Consider the following 20,433-nt stretch of genomic DNA (forward strand, 5'->3'; position numbering starts at 1 on the left):
ATATTGACAAAGAAAACAAAGCAGTTGTGAGATATTGGCCAAGAAGGAAAACATTGAGTTAGAAGAACCACAAGTAGACACATTGGGAAGAAGTGGTAGGCTGGTAGCCAACTCTAAATGCACAAAAGAAAAACGATATGAATTAATATGTTAAGCCAGAACAAGATGAGCAATGTTTCGGGTGGTAGCACAGATGAAGAAACATGCGGAGGTTCACCAGGAAAATTTAACCACTGGCACACCAAAAAATATACATCTGTTTGAGAAGTTTAACTTGAAGACGATCATTCTTTTATATTTCAATGGCTCTCCAGTTAACACAATTTTGACTTGTTGACAATTTTCTGTAGTTCCCAAAAAAAAAAAATTCTTCAATGCAGCATTTGTTCAACTAAGAACTCTTCATTTTTTTAAGTTCAACCCTATAATAATTCCACATTTTTCAACTGCTTATATTGAAGAAATGGAAACACTGTTTATATGTGCAATCATATGTTAGCACAAGGCAATGTTGCACGATAAAAAAGTTTTCACATCCAGTAAAAGCATCTAATTTATGTCACTAGACTATAAAAATTGGGTACAGACAGAATCATGCTTCTCTAAAATGGTATTAATTTTTTATAGGTAATAAATTTTATCAATAAAATAGGTTACGTCAAGCTCACAATAATCAGCACTCCATAACCTAAAAAGGCATCAATTAAGATAGCACTCTAATATCAGTTTAAATAATTAATGTTGCTTTAATGCACTTCTGAGAAATTTTAACACAGTCTGAAAAATTCATTTGTTCCAAAACAGAGAAAAATGTCTAAACTAGAGGAACTCAACATTCATTCTTTAACTCTCCAAACGCTTACTAAGTTTAAAGATTTTGGATTATACCATGAGATGAACATTTATATTTGGTTGTTTTGAAGGACCACTTTCTCCATTTTTTACCATGCTCCAATTGGTGCATTGAATACCTTTTGTTGAGGATAGCTGACCCCTAAATTTTGGGACTAAGGCTTGACTACAATTTTGCGATGAAACTCAAACTTATAAGATTAAAGAACAACATAACAGTTTTTAACCTCTAAAGATGATACCACATGAAACGAACGGATTCCAATGAAAATTATATGAAAATATTTCAAATTTGATATTATGAAATTTGCCTTTTAGGTTTTTTCTTTTTTTGATAAATAATAAACTTCATCAAAAATCAATACAAGGAAGAAAAAAAAAAAGCAAGGCACACAGGCAGTGTGCTAAATGGCAACAAAGAAAAAGAAACTAAACAAGAATGAAAGTACAAAAAATGAAGAATATCAGGAGAAAGGAGAAGAATGTATAGAAAAATGGTGGGAGAAGAATAGAAAGTAAGTAATAGTTCTTTGCCATGTTTGGATGATCATAGAGGCAAAAGAGATGAAAGGAGAAAAACTGACAAAGCAGTCACATGGCTGGATAAACTATTCCCATTTTAGAGCAATTGCAAACATAAAGTTTGGATGTAAACTAGGGAAGCCTAGCTATGGATTCTTAAGGGCACAAATGGCCAGTCATACGGGGGAACAAAATCAGAACAACCATCTTTAACAAGATATTTGTAACTCCACTTGCTGGTTTACACAGTTTAGCATATTAAAAATCATTAGCAATGAAGGACTTCAATGTGAAGAAACATCAAGCAGCCTATAAGTGACTAAATTACAAGTAGCATATAGGTCATTGCTTCTATCAAGCAAGCTTTGTAATACAAAGATGTATGGCCTAATTCTTCTCAAAGTTGAAGTTTATACTAATTGAAGATGAGCTGCTTGCTAGTGTCACTGATTGATTATTTCCCACAACTCCCCATGTCAATCTTCTTTCCAATCTTTCTCTAAACTCCTTTTGTAATCATTTTTAACTGTCAACCTTTGCAAAGTTCTCGTCATCTTCTAATCAATACTCAAAATCTGGAGTATAGCAAAACCAGATTGCTATAATTATTTCCACTAGTCATTGTATTTAAAACTCTTGATTAATTCGAAGTATTTACTACCCCTCCCAAATGTTCTAGTAATCAGTTCAATATCTAGATGCTGCATTGAATTATTCTGACAAAGCAGGACAAAATCTACAAGGTCTCAACCTATTTCATGACATTAATACCCAACTTCAATCAAGCAAAGAGTTAGGAAGCTCTATAAACAACAAGACATGAGAGGCCAAAAAGATCTTCTAATTAGTTGCTTACCTCTCTCATTCCCCTCTCCAATCTATTAATTCACTGCGAGGTGCATATAGCTTTGCTGCTCGCTCTTCCGATTCAATGTCATTAACTACACCCCGGCATCTTGGAAAGCCGCAATAACATGCTAGTTGTTCATCAATTGAAAAAAATCTGTAATATAAATATAGAAAGTCAGCACCTAAAGGAAATTTGAAAGAGATGCATACATTTGGACATGAAAAAAACCTGTAATCATATGTGAGTTCCTCCCATCTTTTAATGTCTCTCTTTGCAAATATAATTATATGCTCATCACCATTAACACTTATAACTCTTGAATAGCAATTTGGCTGCACACAAGAAAAAGTAAAATAGGCAAGCAATCAACAACAATATAAAATCCAGACCCTCGAACCAAAAGAAACAAAAAAAAGTCCCAAAGCTGATGTGGCATTACTATAAACTCAGTATATATGCAATGTTAGAGCATATGAAGAATGTGAATGGCTAGACAAAAGTACCAAAGCTATTGTTATGTTATTACTGATAGACAAAAGTACCAAAGCTATTGTTATGTTATTACTGATATTAAAATATACTTGCCAGCATAACTCTCCCAAAGAGTTCGTTACAAGAGAGAACAGTAGTGCTGGGAGTAGAGATTTAGATACTGTCCTAACCTTCAGCATTTTAGTATTAGTCACACATAACTAAGCATCTAATTCATTAATATGATTGGTAGCATGTGAATCTTTACACAGGATTATCACATATATAAGGCTACTCTATATGAAGAATACTTCATATGAGAAACAAATTGCATTTAAAAAAGAAAAATAAAATAAAATAAAAGGCAGTAGCAGATAATACGCACTTCACAAGAGTGGTTAATCAGATGAGCAATGCTTCCAGCCCTTGTCGCATCAATGACTCGTTCATCATCTATCCGAAACATGTAAGTCCCAGCACCCTGCATGAGGAAAGGTACTCAACAAATTTTTGGAGTTGCACTTTGCCATTTCATATGCTAGACATGCAATAGTTACTAAAATTAAACACATAAAAACAGTTTTCTATGTATATCTTATGAACAAAAACAAGAGTGGAAACACAAGCAAACCAATCAGGTACCGCAGGGTCAGAATGCCAAAAGCCCAAAACTAACCAGGAGAGGTAAGCCTAATTGTGGTGTTCAAATATATATATCATTAACAATTTTTCACTAGAAAGAGCACCAAAAAACCTAATGGAAATTAACGCACAATGTGACGTGTGGTGCAACTAAACCAATTATAACTCCACCACATCCTTGAGTGTAATGATATAATATGTGCCAACGTATTTAATATTTTTTATATAACCAAATAATGAGGAGAATTACAATCTAAAGTTTACAAGATCAATAAATTATACAAAAGAAGTGGAATGAACCTTATCTAAGGCAGACACCCAAGCATACAAAATTCTTAGGAATAAAGCTTTGATTGATATCAATGCAAGTTCAAGCCATTCAAAAGTCCATACATTCCTTATTGCGTAGGAAAGACTAAATCTAGATGAAAGTATATATCAAACAGGACTGAAAGGAAATACAAGAGAGAGAGCGAGCACTAACAATGTCAACTCTACATAGCAATAGATAGCAACCAAACATCATGTTGTGGAGTTTACAGGGAGAAGAGAGTAAAGGAGAGAGTTATCCCTTTTTTGTTAGAAAGTTAATCAAACGTAGGAGAGCAGAGAACATGTACTTTCCCCTCAAAATCCTTCAATTTGAGGTAATTGACAAAAATAATTGAAAAAGTAAAAATGATTTTTAAGGCAGAATCTCTCCAACTCCCCTCACATCTTCTCCCCCTGCTGAAAATTGAGATCCAAACAAAGCGAACAGGAGCCCCACCTCTTACCCCTCCTTGCCTCTCTTCTCCCACCATCCAAATGCATAAAAAGTTATCCTCCCTTTATCTAAGCTAATTAGCATACACAACTTCTGAGATATTACAATAATATAATATAATATACAATGACCTTATTGATTCTCTTTCCCTACATAGACAATTACAGAAATTCTTTAACCTGTCTAAGAGATATTGCAAGAATAGAGTCAAAAGCCAGCAAATCCACTACTCTCCTAGGCAAAACCCATTGTATACCAAACACGGAAAGCGCCAAAGACCAAAGATTGTGCACATAAGCACAAAGAAGAAGCAAATGGTCCATAGTCTCCCCATTGTTCTTACACATGCAACACCACTCAGCAATACATATATGACGCCTCCAAAGATTATCCAGAGTAAGAATTTTTCCCCTAGCTGCTGTCTAAGTGAAAAAAGCTACTTTAGTAAGAACCTTGACCTTTCAGAGACTTTTCCATGGGAATCTTGGTGCCCTTAAACATGCAATTTAGAAAATTAGCCACCCATGAATTTAGATGGTCCCAACTCTCAAAATTTTCATAAGTGAATTGGTTTCCTTCATAAAAGTAATTGTTTGCTCCATATGCCCTCAGAATTTGTAACTAACAGAACACCTAATGAGCACCCAAACATATGGAGCATCAAGTATAAAGACATGAAAGGGAGCGCATTGCATTTTCTCATCAACAAGCTTAGTTATGTTAAGCACCACCATTCATTAACTCCAACAAGTCAAATACTTCATCGCATTGGAACTTGATGCTTTCTTCATGTATAACAGAAAGGACAACTTATTCAAAGTAAAAAATATATATTACATTAATAAAAGCAAATACTACTGGAAAACCAATACTATACCACTACTAGAAGAAATTAAACTATAGTAGCACAATCAAAATTAAACAATTATCCAGTTTCCAATTCGGCAAACCTTCATAATACTGGCTAGCTAAGATAAACAATATGGTATCTAAAACTAAGGTGTAAAATTGTAAGGGGACTTCTAGGATTACAAAAGTAAGGGCTTAATCCTCTCATACTCAATTAACTCAGTAGGGAAACAATAATGCACACATATCAATAATCAGACCAATTATTATCTCAAAAAAACACTTACCACCAAGGAATTGTATATAAAGCGTTCTCTCCTGTCAGCTATAGGAGGTCTAACAAGTTCACCAGAGTATTCAATCACCTACAGACAGTAAATTGTATCCTTCACTTCAAACGCTTCTTGCTTTTAAAATGGATCATCATTATAATACTAAGCAAATTACTTTACCATGTCTCCTGCTCTATGTGGATGCTTTGCAAAGATGCCAAATCCATGGATTCCTGATTTCCCTAGAGTAAAAAAATAAAAAAACAAAGCAGCAAAATCCAAAATAAGAAAAATACTCAAAATTATAAAATGCTCACTTGAGCTGTGTATAGTCATTACCTAGTGCTGGTCCCACATATATAACACAATAAAAATGATAGCAAACAATTTATCACAAGATACAGATACATACACAACACAAACAGTCAAATGCCTGTGTTTGAAAGATCCCAAAAAGTAGAAATCAAAAAATTAATGCTAAGAACTCAAGAATACATTCAGCAGATGAGAATGTACACCAAACTAAAAATATGAAAAACTAAGCTGACATGAAACTCTTCATACCCGGAAAATTGGTAATGGATTGCGTGTACTAGGTCAATCCAAGTTATAGAAGCAATTACAAGAAACCTTATTCATGACTTGATTTATCCTTTTAGAGTACAGCATTGAGCATATGTAATAATTGTTCCTCAGATCGTGACAAACTAGTACAATTTTTATTTGATTCGTAAAACAATGAGAGCCAAAGAATTAGACTAACAAAAGCAGGAAACTCAATGAAAAAAATAATTGATGTGTAACTAATAGAAAAAATTGAATACGACACTGGTCTTCCATTTTTTTTTGAAATTCTATTGGAGCATAATTGGTTATGAGAATTAGGCCATCTCACAACTATGACAAAGCACCACTTGCTAAATTCTGTAGAACTGAACAAATGTGGAGCATCATATTTTTTTAAAGAAAAGAATATTGATTCCACGGCATTATCATCAATAATAAAAATATTTGCAATATCAATGCCATAGCCAAACACCACAGTGGAAAAAGTACCATTTACTATACTAGAAATTTAGTATTAAACACCACAGTGGAAAAAGTACCATTTACTATACTAGAAATTTAGTATTATGGTCGGACAATGCACAAGTTAATTAAATCATATGCATAACAAAGACCATCAAAATTGAAGAATAAAATAGCAATAAACAAAATAGAAACAGTTGCCCTATATTATCGTGCAAGGCCAAATTTTTTGTCAAAAATAAAATTTAGGATAGATGATTAAATAATTTAAACATTTAGAAATATCAAAATAGTAATTTAAACATTTTGGAATGCTAGTAATAGAGAATTAAGTTAATAACTTAATGTGCTCATAGAACAATGAGGAATCTTTTATTATTTGAAATAAAAATTCTTATTTGTGTAAAGGAGCAAAAGGACTGCCCATACAGAAGAAGGAAACAAAAAAACACCATCGCCAAAAGCCCCAAAAGTTGAATTAATTTTAACAAGTTATCAATATCAACATAACATATACCACTTGCCTCAATGTGTCACTGGATGGAAGATAACTTACCAGTGAATATAAAAAAGTAGGAAAATAGAAATGACATAATAAATTTATGAAATATATTAACACAATCAGCTAGATACATGCAAAACTAAAATGGCAAGAAAACAGGATAGATAACATTGATTCTTGTGGAAGTTCAGTAAAAGAAAATCAATTCTTACCAAAAGCTAGTCTCTTTCGGAATGTCTCCTTCATGTATGTATATTTCTCAGCCATAGAACGTATGTCTTTAGGAGTATCAAGCTCAGAGGTTTTCAGTCTCTGAAGGGTAGAAGAGAACTTAGAGCCAATGACGCCACTGGAAGGCAGTGAATTGCCTGAAAATGCATGTTGGCTGTAACCACCAACTAAGTAAGGCTGGTTCTGTACAAACAAGCGCTTCAAGGAGGCAGCAGCAAGGGCTTCGGGTTCTTTTCGTCCCCTTCTACCAAAGTAATTGTAAGGCTCTGCCCAAGGACAGGAAAAAATATTAAGACACAACAACAACAACAACAAAAAACAGAATTTAACTAACAAATCCAACAATCATAATATCTAATCACAATCAATCAGCTAAATGTATAAGGAACTATTTAACAGAAGAAATTTATGGGAAAATGCAAAAGTGAATTGGCTGTAAATCAGTAAGGAATAAAGACATGAACAGTGGGAGCCAGAGTTGGAGGGAGAATGGAAGTGCTGATAAGGAAACATGACCCAATTCCATCTATTTTCGACTGCTGACAATTGGAGAGTATTAATCTAACATCCGTTTAATCACTTGGCAAGTGTCAGTAAAACAATCTGGCTAATAGTTTAAGGATTCAAAGTGCAAACTTCCCTTAAAGTAGAAAGTATAGCAATTACTATGTAAAAGCCAAAGCTATTACTATTTCAGGCAAAGCTACCTGGAAGCTGGCACCAAAATAAAATTGACAGAGATAATAGACAGATGCTATTAACAATAAGGAGAAGAAACTGATTACAACAGCATTATAATCACACTTGTATTTTGAGAGAGAGAGCCCCGCAAGAGAAAAGAGATGAACAATTTGTGTGGTGTATTTAGCAACAGTACTATAAATACATATAAAGGTTGTAACCAGTGCACAAAACTTCACTTTTTGAGGATTCTGAGAAAGGTGATTAGTAGGTAACCTTAACTCCTTTTTTGGGAGAAGCTAATTCTTGGACTCAAACACGCAAAATGTCACTTTTGGTGGAAGGCACTTGCCATCACACCTAGTCCAACCTCTAGTTCTATAAATTCCTATACGCAAATATTGAATGTCTACTAACATACCACTGCGAGCACAACCAGACGGATTAGAGGGTGGTGTGTAATCTGAACACTGATGAGAAACTCGCCCAAGACGTTCATCAGCAGCAGAACGCTCATTGGAGGGCTGCCTATGCTTCTTGCAGAAGGAAAGCAGACGAATGCATTGATCTTCTTCATCATCATCTACAGCTAGCAGATATAATCTATCCTCATCTTCAAGCTACATAGAAAATAAATTGATAAATATATAAGCAATATGCAAATAAACCATATGAGAAACATCATTCAAGCCATGGAAAAAGGAGAGGAAAATATACCTCAACGCACAAACCAGCAGCACGAGCACAAAGTGGATGATATGCTGCATAACAAGTATTGTTTGAACACTGTAACCAATTTCCATTGAGAAAGAATTCATAATCAGAAATAAGTAAGAAACACCAGAGATGTAAAATGAATTTTTAAAAAGATACAGAATTTTTTTCTCTTAGAAGTAGGTCAGTGCAGACCAGATTTATATTTTACTATCTAATCATGTTCCAAGCTTTATGTACAATAGAAAATAACCATTGGTTCAGCCTTCTTTATTTGCTTTCCTGTATTTTTCATTCTGAGGGCTGCAATCAGTCAAGGGTGAAATAAAATGAATTCCATTTTTTAGGAAATACATTCTGCTATTCACGTAATTAAATAATTGCGAAAGGATACTTTTTTTATATGTAAAGATCACTAGTCGTTTTAAGCTACGAAAGGATACTTTTTTTTTTTTATAGGTAAAAATAATATTATTGAAAGGAGACTACATCACAAAACTAAACACAAGTAGCCTAAAGAATTACATTTTATAGGATACTTTCAAAAGTGAATTGCATTTTTCTTGTCTGTGCAAACTTGTTATTCTAATAAGGACAGATTGGCAATTAAAAAAATTGTGTTGAACACACACAATTACACTAAGTAACTTTCTAAATAGAGAACAAAACATTACATTAAGTTGTTCTCCCCCAGCATGCTGCTAAGAAATCTACCAGATTTTGTTACCAAAAAAATTTTCAATAATCTAAAGAGCAACATTTCCGCCAAATGATATAAATGGGTTCAGATTTTGTCTCAAGAGTTGTTGAAACAGAAGATCTAGGCTGAAAAAGACGTGAAGAGTTGGATCCTAGAAGATACTGTTCAGGCATGGTTTTTTAATTACCTTCATCCCACGAGTTGGGGCTTGGTCTCACTCTCTCCTATATTAAACTCTAGCAATCTCCCATGCACAGAGTAAAATCTTGCACACAATAACTTTCTTTTACAACTTCAGTTAAATGTTTACATAATTGGTGCATTCTTCAAACTAAATAAATAAATTTTGTATGGGAATGCTAAAAGTTTGAAGTTGGTACTAATGGAAAAATGACGAGGATAAGCAAAGAACAATTTGACAGACTCCATACAGAGATAAGAGGATAAGCAAAGAAGTAGACATACTTAAGTGGAGCTACCATAACGCAAACCATTAAATGTGAAAAAGATAAAATTGAAATTAAGCCCCACAATGAACTTACTTGAATGCAAGCTCCATAAGACACACCACAGATGCTACATAAAAGCTTCCAGCGGTCCTGTTTAAACAAGCAATAAATAAATGAACAGATAAAGGACTGGTGGAAAAGGAAACAAACTTTGCTGAATGTTGAAGATTCAATTGTTAAAATTTTTAAGTTCCTTAGTGAAAAATTTAAATGTCACAACAGAAATTTACTTAATCTTCACAAAGAAAAGATCACAAAAGTCAGTTTATTAATTTAAAAATAATAGTAAATAAATAAGCAAAGGAAGGTCATAGGAATATGACTATAATATATACCTTATTGATTCTACTTAGCCCATCAATGGGCTCCATTCTTTTGACATCAGATAAGCAAGTTTCTGCAGCAGATTTGGTGAGTTAAAACTAAAAAATAAAAATAAAAGATCTAGATAACCAAAAATGTGAACTATACACAGACGAACCAGGTATCCATATTGCACACGCCAGATGAGCCCAGCGCCCATCAGTTGTAGGCTTCATTGCACCCCCTAAAGGAAAGTTATTTCACTGATTCAATGTTGCTTTGTCCATGGCTTTAAGTAAAAGAAGTTCTAATGATATCTAAGTACCTATTACTGGACAAAGGCAGCAAGGTGGCGGAGGGTTGGGAGCCCCTGGTCGACATAAGTTGCACAACCATAGCACTCCATCAACAGGTTCTAATTCTCCATAACATCTAGCATGGACCTAAGCAAACAGAAAATGAAAATATAAGTAACATGTACGCTAGTGCTTTTGCTAAATATCAAAACAACCAGAAGAAGGGATTCTCAAGATATGAATTAAATAATCAAGCAGAGGAAGAATCATCAAAGACTACAGTACAGAATGAGCAATTTGTTTTTACTAACCATAGATATGATCTTTAGATAGGTAAAAAGAGCTTACACTCTTGTATGGGATTGAAACTGCGGCCTCATCCTCCACCCCAAATTTATGAAGGGCAGGTATACCATTTGGCCTAAAGACCATAGACACTAACAGTAGATATGATGTAAACAACAAAACCTTAGTCCCAAAATTTTGGGGCAGCAAAAGATCCTCAACAGACTAATCGCAACTGGCCACATGTATTCTTCTCCGCCATTCTATCCTATCCAAAATCATATTTTTGTTATCTCTTTAATTAACATGTCCTTTTTTACCACTTCTACTAGTGTTATTTTGGGTCTTCCTCTACCTTTTTTCATTCACTCAACTTGAACCAAATCATCCTTCCTTATTGGGAATTAATTGTTCTCTTTTGCACATGAACAAACCATCTCAATCAACTCTCCCTCATCTTTTCATCAATAGAAGTCACCCCTTCCTTTAACTAATTTCTTCATTTTGTATCCTATCTTTTCTTGTATTTCTACTTACCCATCTTAACTTAGTAGATATGATGCAAACATCTAGTACTTAGACCAAACACTGTACTTATATGATCCTAATATGCAATGAAAATTGCATCAGATAAACAAATAAAGCCCTTACCATCATTCTGCATTTATCACATTGCAGGAAGAGATTGTTTTCGTACTCCTGTAAACAAAACAGCCTCAATTAGCCGAACCACATATGCATCAAAATCATTTTAAAAAATCCAAGTAGACTGGGAAAAAATGAAGCTAGGGGGTGGGGACAAAGGAATTCCAAATCCCCACCCAGAAAAAGGCAAATATATCAGCTCCCAAAGATAGGAACGGGCTTCCTAAGAGATGAAAAGAATTCTAAATTTTATAGTTAACAAAATGAGATTAACAAGGACAGCAAGCAAAACAGTCAACAGGCGAATTTTATAAAAAAAGTGTCAATGATGAATAATGCAAAAGAAAATTGGCTTTTACCTCATCCATGTGGCAAACACTGCACTTGTCAAGGTCTTTCCACTCAACACGAACAGGTCTGTAACCAACAGGCAGGTCTTGATGTCGTCTAGAGGCTAACTTGGACATAGATAATTTAGAAGAGAATCTAGATTTAGACAAACCCTGTCAACATCATGGGCACTGATTTTAGGCTAAATATTAGAGCATAAAAAACAAGGAAGATCATAAGTTTAAGTGATAACAATGACATATTCTCAATGGATCTCAAACAGTATCAAGATAGTATAAAAATGAACAGAGTCATATTTGCCAGCTAATTATTAACAGAGAACTACTGACTAAGCATCAGGAAAGGTTTTTTCATATCAAAAATGACTGTTAAATATAATTATTCCTTGCCATGATAATTCTTTTTTCTTTTTTTTTTACTAGTCCCTGCCATGATAATTCATGCAAAACATAGGTAGAACTATAAGAAATAATAGAACTATTCCATCAAAATCAATAGGTGCACACCTTCTAATAAACCACACATGCAAAACACTAAATTACTCTAGAAGCTAAAGGTAGAAATCATGGAGGTGTTCAAACTATCGGTCATGTTCAATCAACAGTAGTGAGTCAAATGATCCTCAGAATGCAAAGGCATGCACCTTTTAACGTGACTCAATACAATTGGCCAACTTGACTTAGGATACATGCAAAGGTTTGGCAGAGATTTGCAGACTTCACGTGGAGCTCCCTAAGCAATTTGAAATTAAATTAAAAAAATATGATTATGGTGAGTGATGAATTTATGTTCATAAATATGTGGAAAAATATTAGGAGTGGTTGGCAATGCTTTTTAGGGTGGGAAACTAGCTGTAGGCATAGAAAATTTCATTTCTAGCATGACATGTGGTATGAAGATTTGGCTGTAAAACATCTTTCCTGATTTATATATGCTAGCATGTGATAAGGATGCTTCAGTAGCCTCCTATTGGATAGAAGCACTGAAGAGTGGGCTTGCTTTTAGAATCCTACTCATGTTAAAAGCATTTCAAGAATGATAACTGTTACTTCTTTTATTTATCATACTCGTACTTACCAACAGATAGACAGGAAGATAGAATGTGTTGGAAGCTGTAACAGAGTAGCAAGTTTGAGATCCGATCTTTCTATGATGTTTTGAGGGTTCTGATAACAATTATTCTCCATGAAGAAACATTTGGAGAGCTAAGGCTCCTAAAAAAGTTGCATTCTTTGGGTGGACCAATGCTTGGGGCAAACTATTGATAGTAGATTATCTTATCAGGGGCCATATAGTTGTTGTAGACTGATGTTGTATGTGTAAGAGCTCTGAGAATACAGTTAGTCATCTACTTCAACATTGTCAATGCTGTCTTTATTCAGAGTGCAGTAAATAATGCCTATGACAGTTTGAGTTGTTAGAATGTTGTAAAGGGAAGTTCAGACAACATAATAATGTTAATATTTGCATAGTTGTTCCATTGTGCCTTAGGTGAACAATTTGGAACGGACGCAATGGTCAGGCTTATAAGGAGGTGGAGAATATGGTCTTGTCCATTAAATATCATTTTTTGAGAGGGTTTTTTTTTTTTTTTTTTTTTTTTGATAGGTAAGAAATTTTGTATTAAAAAGAAGCTACTCAATCAAAGAGATGAAGTAAAAGAAGAAAATATGTACAAGCAACAAAGGAAAACAAAATAACTTATGTACAAGAAAAAAGTGAATCTAAAAACAGCAGAATGGATTTCGAAAAAGTAGAACCCCACGCACGAGACCAATCAAACGATGTGCTTCTAATGGTGCTTTCTCTCATAATTCTTTTTTGATTTTATTGATTATATGAATCACAGAGTGTAATTTTTTGTGTGCCTCTTGCACACTTCCTGTGTACTAGATTCTCTCATTTTGGCAACAAATTTCTGTTACTTATAAAGGATGTCAATGATAGAGAAAATGTCAAAATAGCTTCTTGATACTTGGTATCAGGTTATTTGGATCTCAGAATGTCACCCACCAAGTAGAAATCCAAACACTGATGAGTAACAATAATCAATTAATCCTTACAATCATGAAACAACAATCCTAAGACCACCTTTTGATATTGGTTGCAGATCCTTATTATTTATTATGCCTAAACTGCTTACAAGATGAACTATTAATCATAATACTGAAAGTAGCTACCAATTGCATAAGTCCTTAACGCAGCATAGGCATTTAAAAAATAGCGCACAATCAATCATAGTACTGAATGCTTCACTAAACTCAATATAAAACTCATTCATGTGTACTGATTTCCATTCATTACGTGCTTCTTTTCCAAAACAATTTGTCTGGATCTCCATAATGAATGGGAAAAATTACTGAGCTACCTAAACATACAAAAATAGTCTGCTCAAAGTGTGAAAGCCATAGAGCTAATACAACTATAGGACAAAAGTTGGGGAGCAGGGAAAAAGAAAAAGAATGTATGTTGGAGGGGAGGTGGGGATGGAGCCAAAGAAATGAACTCAATATGCATGACATTATTTTCACATAACCATCTTGAACATGTTCATATTACTCTATGTCAATGAACCCAACCAATGAACTCTGATGAACATGGCTTGCATATGTAATAACTACAATTATATTAGTGGTCATCAACAAAGTAACCAATTGTAATTACCAACAAAAATTAGCATCACAATATGTAAAAGCCCAAACAGGAAACCCAGCCTACCATATCATACCACACAACAAGCTCAATACAATACCATGTTGACATACCCATACTACAAACCCAAACATACCAAACTACAGCTATTTATGTGATTTCAGATGTTGTACCCGTTCTGACAAAAAATGCAACAAAATATTCTCCATTTTCAGAACACATTTATATTAGAAATATAAATAAGCAACTATAATGCCAAACATCAAATGAATTTAAAGATTTATTCATTTCCATATAATTGCAATGCAAAGGTAACAAAATAATTAGCTATATGTGAACCAAGATACAGTGCCACTTCTAGAGTTGAATAATTTACTAGACATGGACATAGCAAACATCCAATTGAGAAGAACAGTTGGAGTTAATTGCAAACTATGAAAATTCAACAGCAATATCATTTTTGACAAAAAAATTTGACCTGTATAAGCTTCACAACTTCAGGATTGGAGAAACCAAACATATCAGAACCAGTTTTATCAATCTTTTCTCCTCCACCGTCAGCACCAGAACCATCAGAGCTACTTGTTTCTATTTTCTTTATCCTCTTGTATATTTTATTCCAGCAATCAGATGGAGTGGATCCCTCAAACTGTAAGGGAAAATAGAAAGAGAAAAACTTACATACATACACTTATGAAAAAAACACAAGCAAATCTATCTATACAAATCAAACTACGCAGTAATGCAAGGGCAACCACATTTGTGCAATGATATTGAAAAAACAAAAAAGAAACAAAGTTTATGCTTTGGCCTTATACAAGGAAAGAAAGGGGATGGTGGAAATTTTCCATTGAAATAGATGATAAAACAAAATCTGAAATGAAAACAAACCAATGTGGATTCATTAAACATTTCATAGAACTTCCCAGTCATTTTCACCCATTTTAATAACTTACTTTCCCCAGCAATATCACCCGAATCAAGAACATATGGCAAATTTATTGTCTTATGAAACATGTGAGAATGTGTTCAAAGATGCACATAGTGAAATGTTTAGTTCTAGGTTATAAAAAAAAAAATACGATACCTGATTCAGTGATGCAATAGCATACCTACTGTCATCACTGATCTACAAGATAGATAAACTCGTGAAAAAGTGCAAAGAAATAAACATAAACAATGTCTAATGCAACAAAAGAATCAGAGTGACCATTAATTCATACATACAGTTCATTTCATTGAATTACACACTCACCTGCTCTCCAGTATCCGATGTCACTCTAAATAGAGGTCGAATCTTTGATTCAGCATCCCTTAACACTTCCATCTTATATAAGGCGCATGTACTGGGATCTGAAACACAAAAGCAAAAATGTTATGAAACTGAAATCATAATGATGATGATGATCAAATAAACTTAAAATATAAATCACGTCAATATGACTGTGATAGGGAAAAAATATATAAACGCTTTCAAATATGCTCCACCAGTTATTGAAGTAAACTTCCTCATGGCAGTATATCCTTCAGGCCAAACAAATCTCTCATCCTGGAAATGTTCAGAGTCCTTGACAATCTTTCCTGCAAGATCATTTCAGATGCCATTGAGCAGAATGGTGGTCTCCAAAACCCATCAATAAAATAATTCAAATACTCTTCTCTAAATGCAGTTTAACAATTAATAGCAAAACTATTGGATCCCAAAAGGATAATATACAAAAAGGATCCAAACAAGTATTTTCTTTCTTGACTGAACATGTCAAAGTTAAAAGTTTAAAAAAATGATAGAGCCATGTCTTACAAATAATGCTTTAGTCACAAACATGATGTGAAAATTTAGAGACCACATGAGACAAGCATGCTATACAACGTTTAGCTCACAGTAAGCAGCAGTTTAAAAATATAGAGAATTACCAAGGCTTAAAATTTGCACATCCCCAATTACATAGGGAGGAGTTCCAAGGCCCTGCGTTGCTCCCTGAATCCCTGCATCTTCAATGCAATCTTCACCTGTATCTGTACTCGCTCCATCATCTTCACTTGCGCTAACATTATCAGTGGTAATACCATTTTGCAGCTGTAGCATTCTTCTTGGAAGCTTTTGTTCGCTCAAATACCTATTAAAGCCACAGGATTGCAATAATTGATGTGAATGAATTGATTGGAACAAAATACATAATAGAAACTAAAAATACCCAACAAAGTACTTGTGGTTAAACCCATACTTTTAAAATGATAGAGCGAAGATCAAATGGTCTGGATGAAGGAACATTCAGAGAAATACAATGCAACCAGAATACTTTAAGAGCCATATGAAGTTACTAAACAACTAAATATATCCAATATATGTAGTTTTTTTTTTTTTGATAAGTAATATATGTAGTTTATTAAGATCTTAAAGCTGAAAAGCCATTTTTTTATAGTTTTTTTTTTTTTTTTGATAAGTAATATATGTAGTTTATTAAGATCTTAAAGCTGAAAAGCCATTTTTTTATAATTTTCCACAAGATACAAGGCAAGTCAGCAAGTTTAGCCATTACCGGGAGGGAAAAATAGATCCTGGAAACATGCTTCCCAGTTCAATGAACAATATTTCACACTTTATTCAAACTGCAATTACATAGAACATATTTTACGAGGACAAGCACTAACCAATACAATAATCTCAAAAGGAATTTTTGAAATAAAGAAAATCTGCAATGAAATAAGCATGATTTATACTAACAAAAATCATATATAAAACCAAGTCTAACTCCATGAAAATCCTAGAGTAGGCATGTTAAGCTTATGTAAGAGAAGAAAGATGGGGCTTGCATTAAATTCAGTGAAAAAAATTTCTCCCATCACTTAAGCCAAAAAGAACTCACGTAAGTAAACTTACGTTTTTGCTTCTTCCAAGCCTCGAATGAAACGAGGTTTCTTGCACTTCAGGTGGAAAGAAGAAAGGAGTCCCTTAAGAAATGAGATAGCCTGCTTCACTTTTATCCTGGATAATAACAAGAAAATAACCATGATGTCAGCTTAAAAGAAATAGGTCTCACATATGCCTTTAATAAATTTGTTAGTGCACAATGCAAATGATAAACAAAAAATTTCCTTCAAACTTGAAAAGGATCACAAACCTTGCAAAATCATGTGTGCCAAAAAACTGCACCGGAACTGACCCTCCACCTGAAAGTTTGCTTAAACCCTTACGATCACGGATGAGGGATTCCTTCACAACAATTGCTGGCCACATTGCATGACCTGCACTAAAACAATTGAAATAAGTTGGTGTGAAATTAATCAATTAGAAAAGGCCTGCATAACGATAGTAGTGAAATTTACATAGCATAATAAGCATATCATGACCTGAAAAATAATTTCTAGAAAAATTAAAAAACCAAGAGTCAAGCAACACTTGAAGAAATGACAAAGATACAATAAGAACCACATCATAAGGATTATTAGAAACATAGTGATGTGAAATGACTAGTGTCCCAGAAATTTATATGACTAATTATTTCATTTTTAAAAAAAGCAGCACATTTTGAAAAGCCATGTCATTTGCTAGTGATATAGCACATTGTAAAAGCTTTTGTACTATCTCATCAGTGACTTTATGTAACAGCTCAGCACTGCACTTTTACATAAATATAGCAAAAACATGACCAAATCCACAAAAACACTGTAATTGACTTCTACGAGCAAGTAGCATTGATGTGTAAGAATCAATCTTAAGTCCAATATCCTATATGAGGTATCTTCCAATGTCTATCTCAAAACAAGTTCTCTAGGCTTCTCTTTTTTCTTTCTCGTTTTGGTCCACACACACACACAACAAAAAAACAAACAAATATTAAGCACTGACCAGTAAGCTTGGCCCATATGATATCCCCAGGGTCAAGCTCTTGGCAGTCATACAAACTCGCAGCCAACACAAGCATCTCATTGTAATCATACACATCACCATCTGTACTCGTAACACTGCAAGTCAAGTTCAAACGCTGCATCTCTTCGTGGGAAATGTAGAATTTAACTTTCTCGTTTGAAAGAATTAATTCTTCTTTATCACTATCTTCATATTCTACCTGCATTTTTATTTCATTCACAAGATAATCAGAAACTATCAACAACCTGAATATCCAAACAATTAAAATAATACGAAAGAGAACCCATACATGATGTCGATTAGACTCTGGGGTGTAACCCACAACTCGACCAGAATACCAATCAGCATCCAATGGCCAATAAACCTGTACTCAACAAAAACCTAATTTTATTCCATAACATTTCTAACATTATCAAATTCAATAACACCAATTCTCGGATTAGGAAACAAAAAACTTTAAAAAGCTTACAAAGAGCTTGCCTTGCATTGTAATCCAATAAACGTTTTTGGCTCAACATTGTCGAAACTCAACCTGATCCAATTACACCAAATCTTCAAATTCAAATTCAAATTCAAAATTGCTTCGAGAATTGGAAAGACAGTATGAAGTAAAACCAAAAACACGCACTGACCTGATCCATCGCTTAGTGGTAGGCGAATCCGACAAAACCTTCTCGCAATTCTCCAAATTCCGCTTCCTTTTCTTCAAATTACTACCATTAGCATCAACATTAGCATTACTACTATTATGAATTCTACAATCCCTCAATCGCGGCCGATCGAGGCTACGCAAGACGCTGGAATCCACGCCCAATTTGACAAGCTCACTACTCCCTAACCTATGCTTTTTCTTCTTCTTCTGATTCGCATTTAACAACAGTGTATCCACCTTCGATTCCTGCGCTTCGAACTCCTCGTCGTCGCGAGAGATTAAGGAGCGGAAAAAGGAAGGGTTCGGAAGGGAATGGCGGAGGCGCTTACGGCGGCGAGTGTAGACGTAGAGGAGAGGAGGCTTGTTGAGAAGAGAAGACGAGGAGAGGTTAGTATTATCGTCTAAATTGGTGGCGACAAGCTTCCTAGCTTTGATTTTCTTGGACATTAAAGCGGAGGAGCCGCTGGCGGTGACGCGGCAGGGCGAGGTGGCGGAGTAGACGTGGTCGAGCGGGAGGTACCGAACGGGAGTGCCGTCTACGGTGGCGTCGTCGTCGTGGAGATGTTGGGGCTTCTTCAGAGCAAGTGCCATTGTTAGAGAGAGAGCAAAAGTGACGAAAATGGAAATAAGGGTTTGGGTTTGGGATTTTGCTCTCTCTCTCTATGTTTTCTCTCACACGAATAGTGTGGGAAAGAGATAGAATGCGAATGTGAATGTGAATGTGAATGAAAGCTTTTCGAAATTTTGGGAAAGGAGTGTGCGTTAGGGTTTTAAAGTGGGGATTGGGAAGGATCGGGTGTTTTTGGAGGGAGGAATTTCGCCAAATTTATCGGTTTCCCGCCGTGTGTAAAAGGTACAATTAAAAAAAGGGGAGATGGATCATAGATGAACGGAATCTATATATGGGTACTTGTTTCTTTTATATGCATGATAGTGATAGTTCAGTTGGTTGCATGTTTTGGTCATAAATTTTCTATATATATATATATATATTTTTTTTTTTAGAAACAATAATTAGATGATTTTTTTATAAATAAATGATATTTTTTATTTGCTTATAAAATGCAAATTTTTGTATATTGGAACTGTAAGCACGTCTAACAGGCTAAACCCACTTAGAATAGTAAATATAGGTTAGACATCTTGATACAATTAATTTGTCAGGGCATTAGAAATGCTAATGCCAAATCTAAGGAAAATTTGGCATCTTAAGACTGTGTTTGTTTTGGTGGTAAATGATTTCAGGAAATCATTTACCACCTCAGCCCACTGTTTGGAAGACAAGGAAAATAGCATTTTCCAGAAAATAAGCTTCAGTTGACCAAAATTTTCACCTTTGACCCGGAAATGATTTTACGGTTTTAATTTCACTTCAAATCATTTCCGGAAAAGAGAGAACCAGAGGGAGAACAAACCACCAGCGAGAGAGAGAGAGAACGAACCACCCCGAGCTTCGATCCACCACCACAGCCCATCGTCGGCGTCCACGATCTTCGACTTTGCCAGCGCCACGAACAGACGAACTGACGAACCCACGATCTTCGACTTTGCCGGCGGCGCGAACCCACGATCTTCGACTTCGCCTTCGCACCACAAACTGATCTTCGACTTTGCCGGCGAACCCAGAGCCCAGATTACCACCGAAGACCGATCCAACGAAGATCGCACCCCACCGACGAACCCACGAGGCTTCGACCTTCGAACCATTGCCTTCGACGACCCAGCGCTTCGACCCGGAGCTCGTCGTCGACCCAAACCCAGACGGCGACCCATCGCTCTCTTCCTCGA

The 20,433-nt window shown here is 34.9% G+C and overlaps 1 protein-coding gene across 9 annotated transcripts in view; it reads right to left on the bottom strand.

Annotated features, from left to right (window-relative positions):
* Positions 1–19,567, bottom strand: part of LOC111994171 (histone-lysine N-methyltransferase ATX2) — a 48,541-nt gene extending 28,974 nt beyond the window's left edge. For 5 of the 9 annotated variants that reach the window (XR_010626067.1, XR_010626065.1, XR_002881048.2 and 2 more), the window contains exons 1-25: positions 18,626–19,566; positions 18,474–18,525; positions 18,283–18,357; positions 17,973–18,192; positions 17,245–17,368; positions 17,004–17,108; positions 16,037–16,239; positions 15,611–15,703; positions 15,378–15,475; positions 15,210–15,251; positions 14,601–14,771; positions 11,479–11,622; positions 11,126–11,173; positions 10,219–10,336; positions 10,072–10,137; positions 9,926–9,987; positions 9,624–9,680; positions 8,385–8,453; positions 8,089–8,287; positions 6,968–7,252; positions 5,405–5,466; positions 5,240–5,317; positions 3,081–3,176; positions 2,453–2,556; positions 2,231–2,377 (exon numbers count right to left, since the gene is read on the bottom strand). Coding sequence is in view for 5 of the 9 variants with exons in the window: in XM_024026031.2 (XP_023881799.2) it covers positions 2,236–2,377; positions 2,453–2,556; positions 3,081–3,176; positions 5,240–5,317; positions 5,405–5,466; positions 6,968–7,252; positions 8,089–8,287; positions 8,385–8,453; positions 9,624–9,680; positions 9,926–9,987; positions 10,072–10,137; positions 10,219–10,336; positions 11,126–11,173; positions 11,479–11,622; positions 14,601–14,771; positions 15,210–15,251; positions 15,378–15,475; positions 15,611–15,703; positions 16,037–16,239; positions 17,004–17,108; positions 17,245–17,368; positions 17,973–18,192; positions 18,283–18,357; positions 18,474–18,525; positions 18,626–19,236 (3,324 nt within the window). In the remaining 4 variants the exon portion in view is untranslated. Of the gene's footprint in view, positions 1–2,230; positions 2,378–2,452; positions 2,557–3,080; positions 3,177–5,239; positions 5,318–5,404; positions 5,467–6,967; positions 7,253–8,088; positions 8,288–8,384; positions 8,454–9,623; positions 9,681–9,925; positions 9,988–10,071; positions 10,138–10,218; positions 10,337–11,125; positions 11,174–11,478; positions 11,623–14,600; positions 14,772–15,209; positions 15,252–15,377; positions 15,476–15,610; positions 15,704–16,036; positions 16,240–17,003; positions 17,109–17,244; positions 17,369–17,972; positions 18,193–18,282; positions 18,358–18,462; positions 18,526–18,625 lie in introns of all 9 variants that reach the window. The other 4 variants (XM_065766214.1, XM_065766215.1, XM_024026034.2 and 1 more) reach the window with 3 other exon arrangements.
* Positions 19,568–20,433: the final 866 nt, after the last annotated feature.

Source organism: Quercus suber, unplaced genomic scaffold (genome assembly GCF_002906115.3).
Source record: "Quercus suber isolate HL8 unplaced genomic scaffold, Cork oak 2.0 scaffold_691, whole genome shotgun sequence".
Classification (NCBI taxonomy): domain Eukaryota; kingdom Viridiplantae; phylum Streptophyta; class Magnoliopsida; order Fagales; family Fagaceae; genus Quercus; species Quercus suber.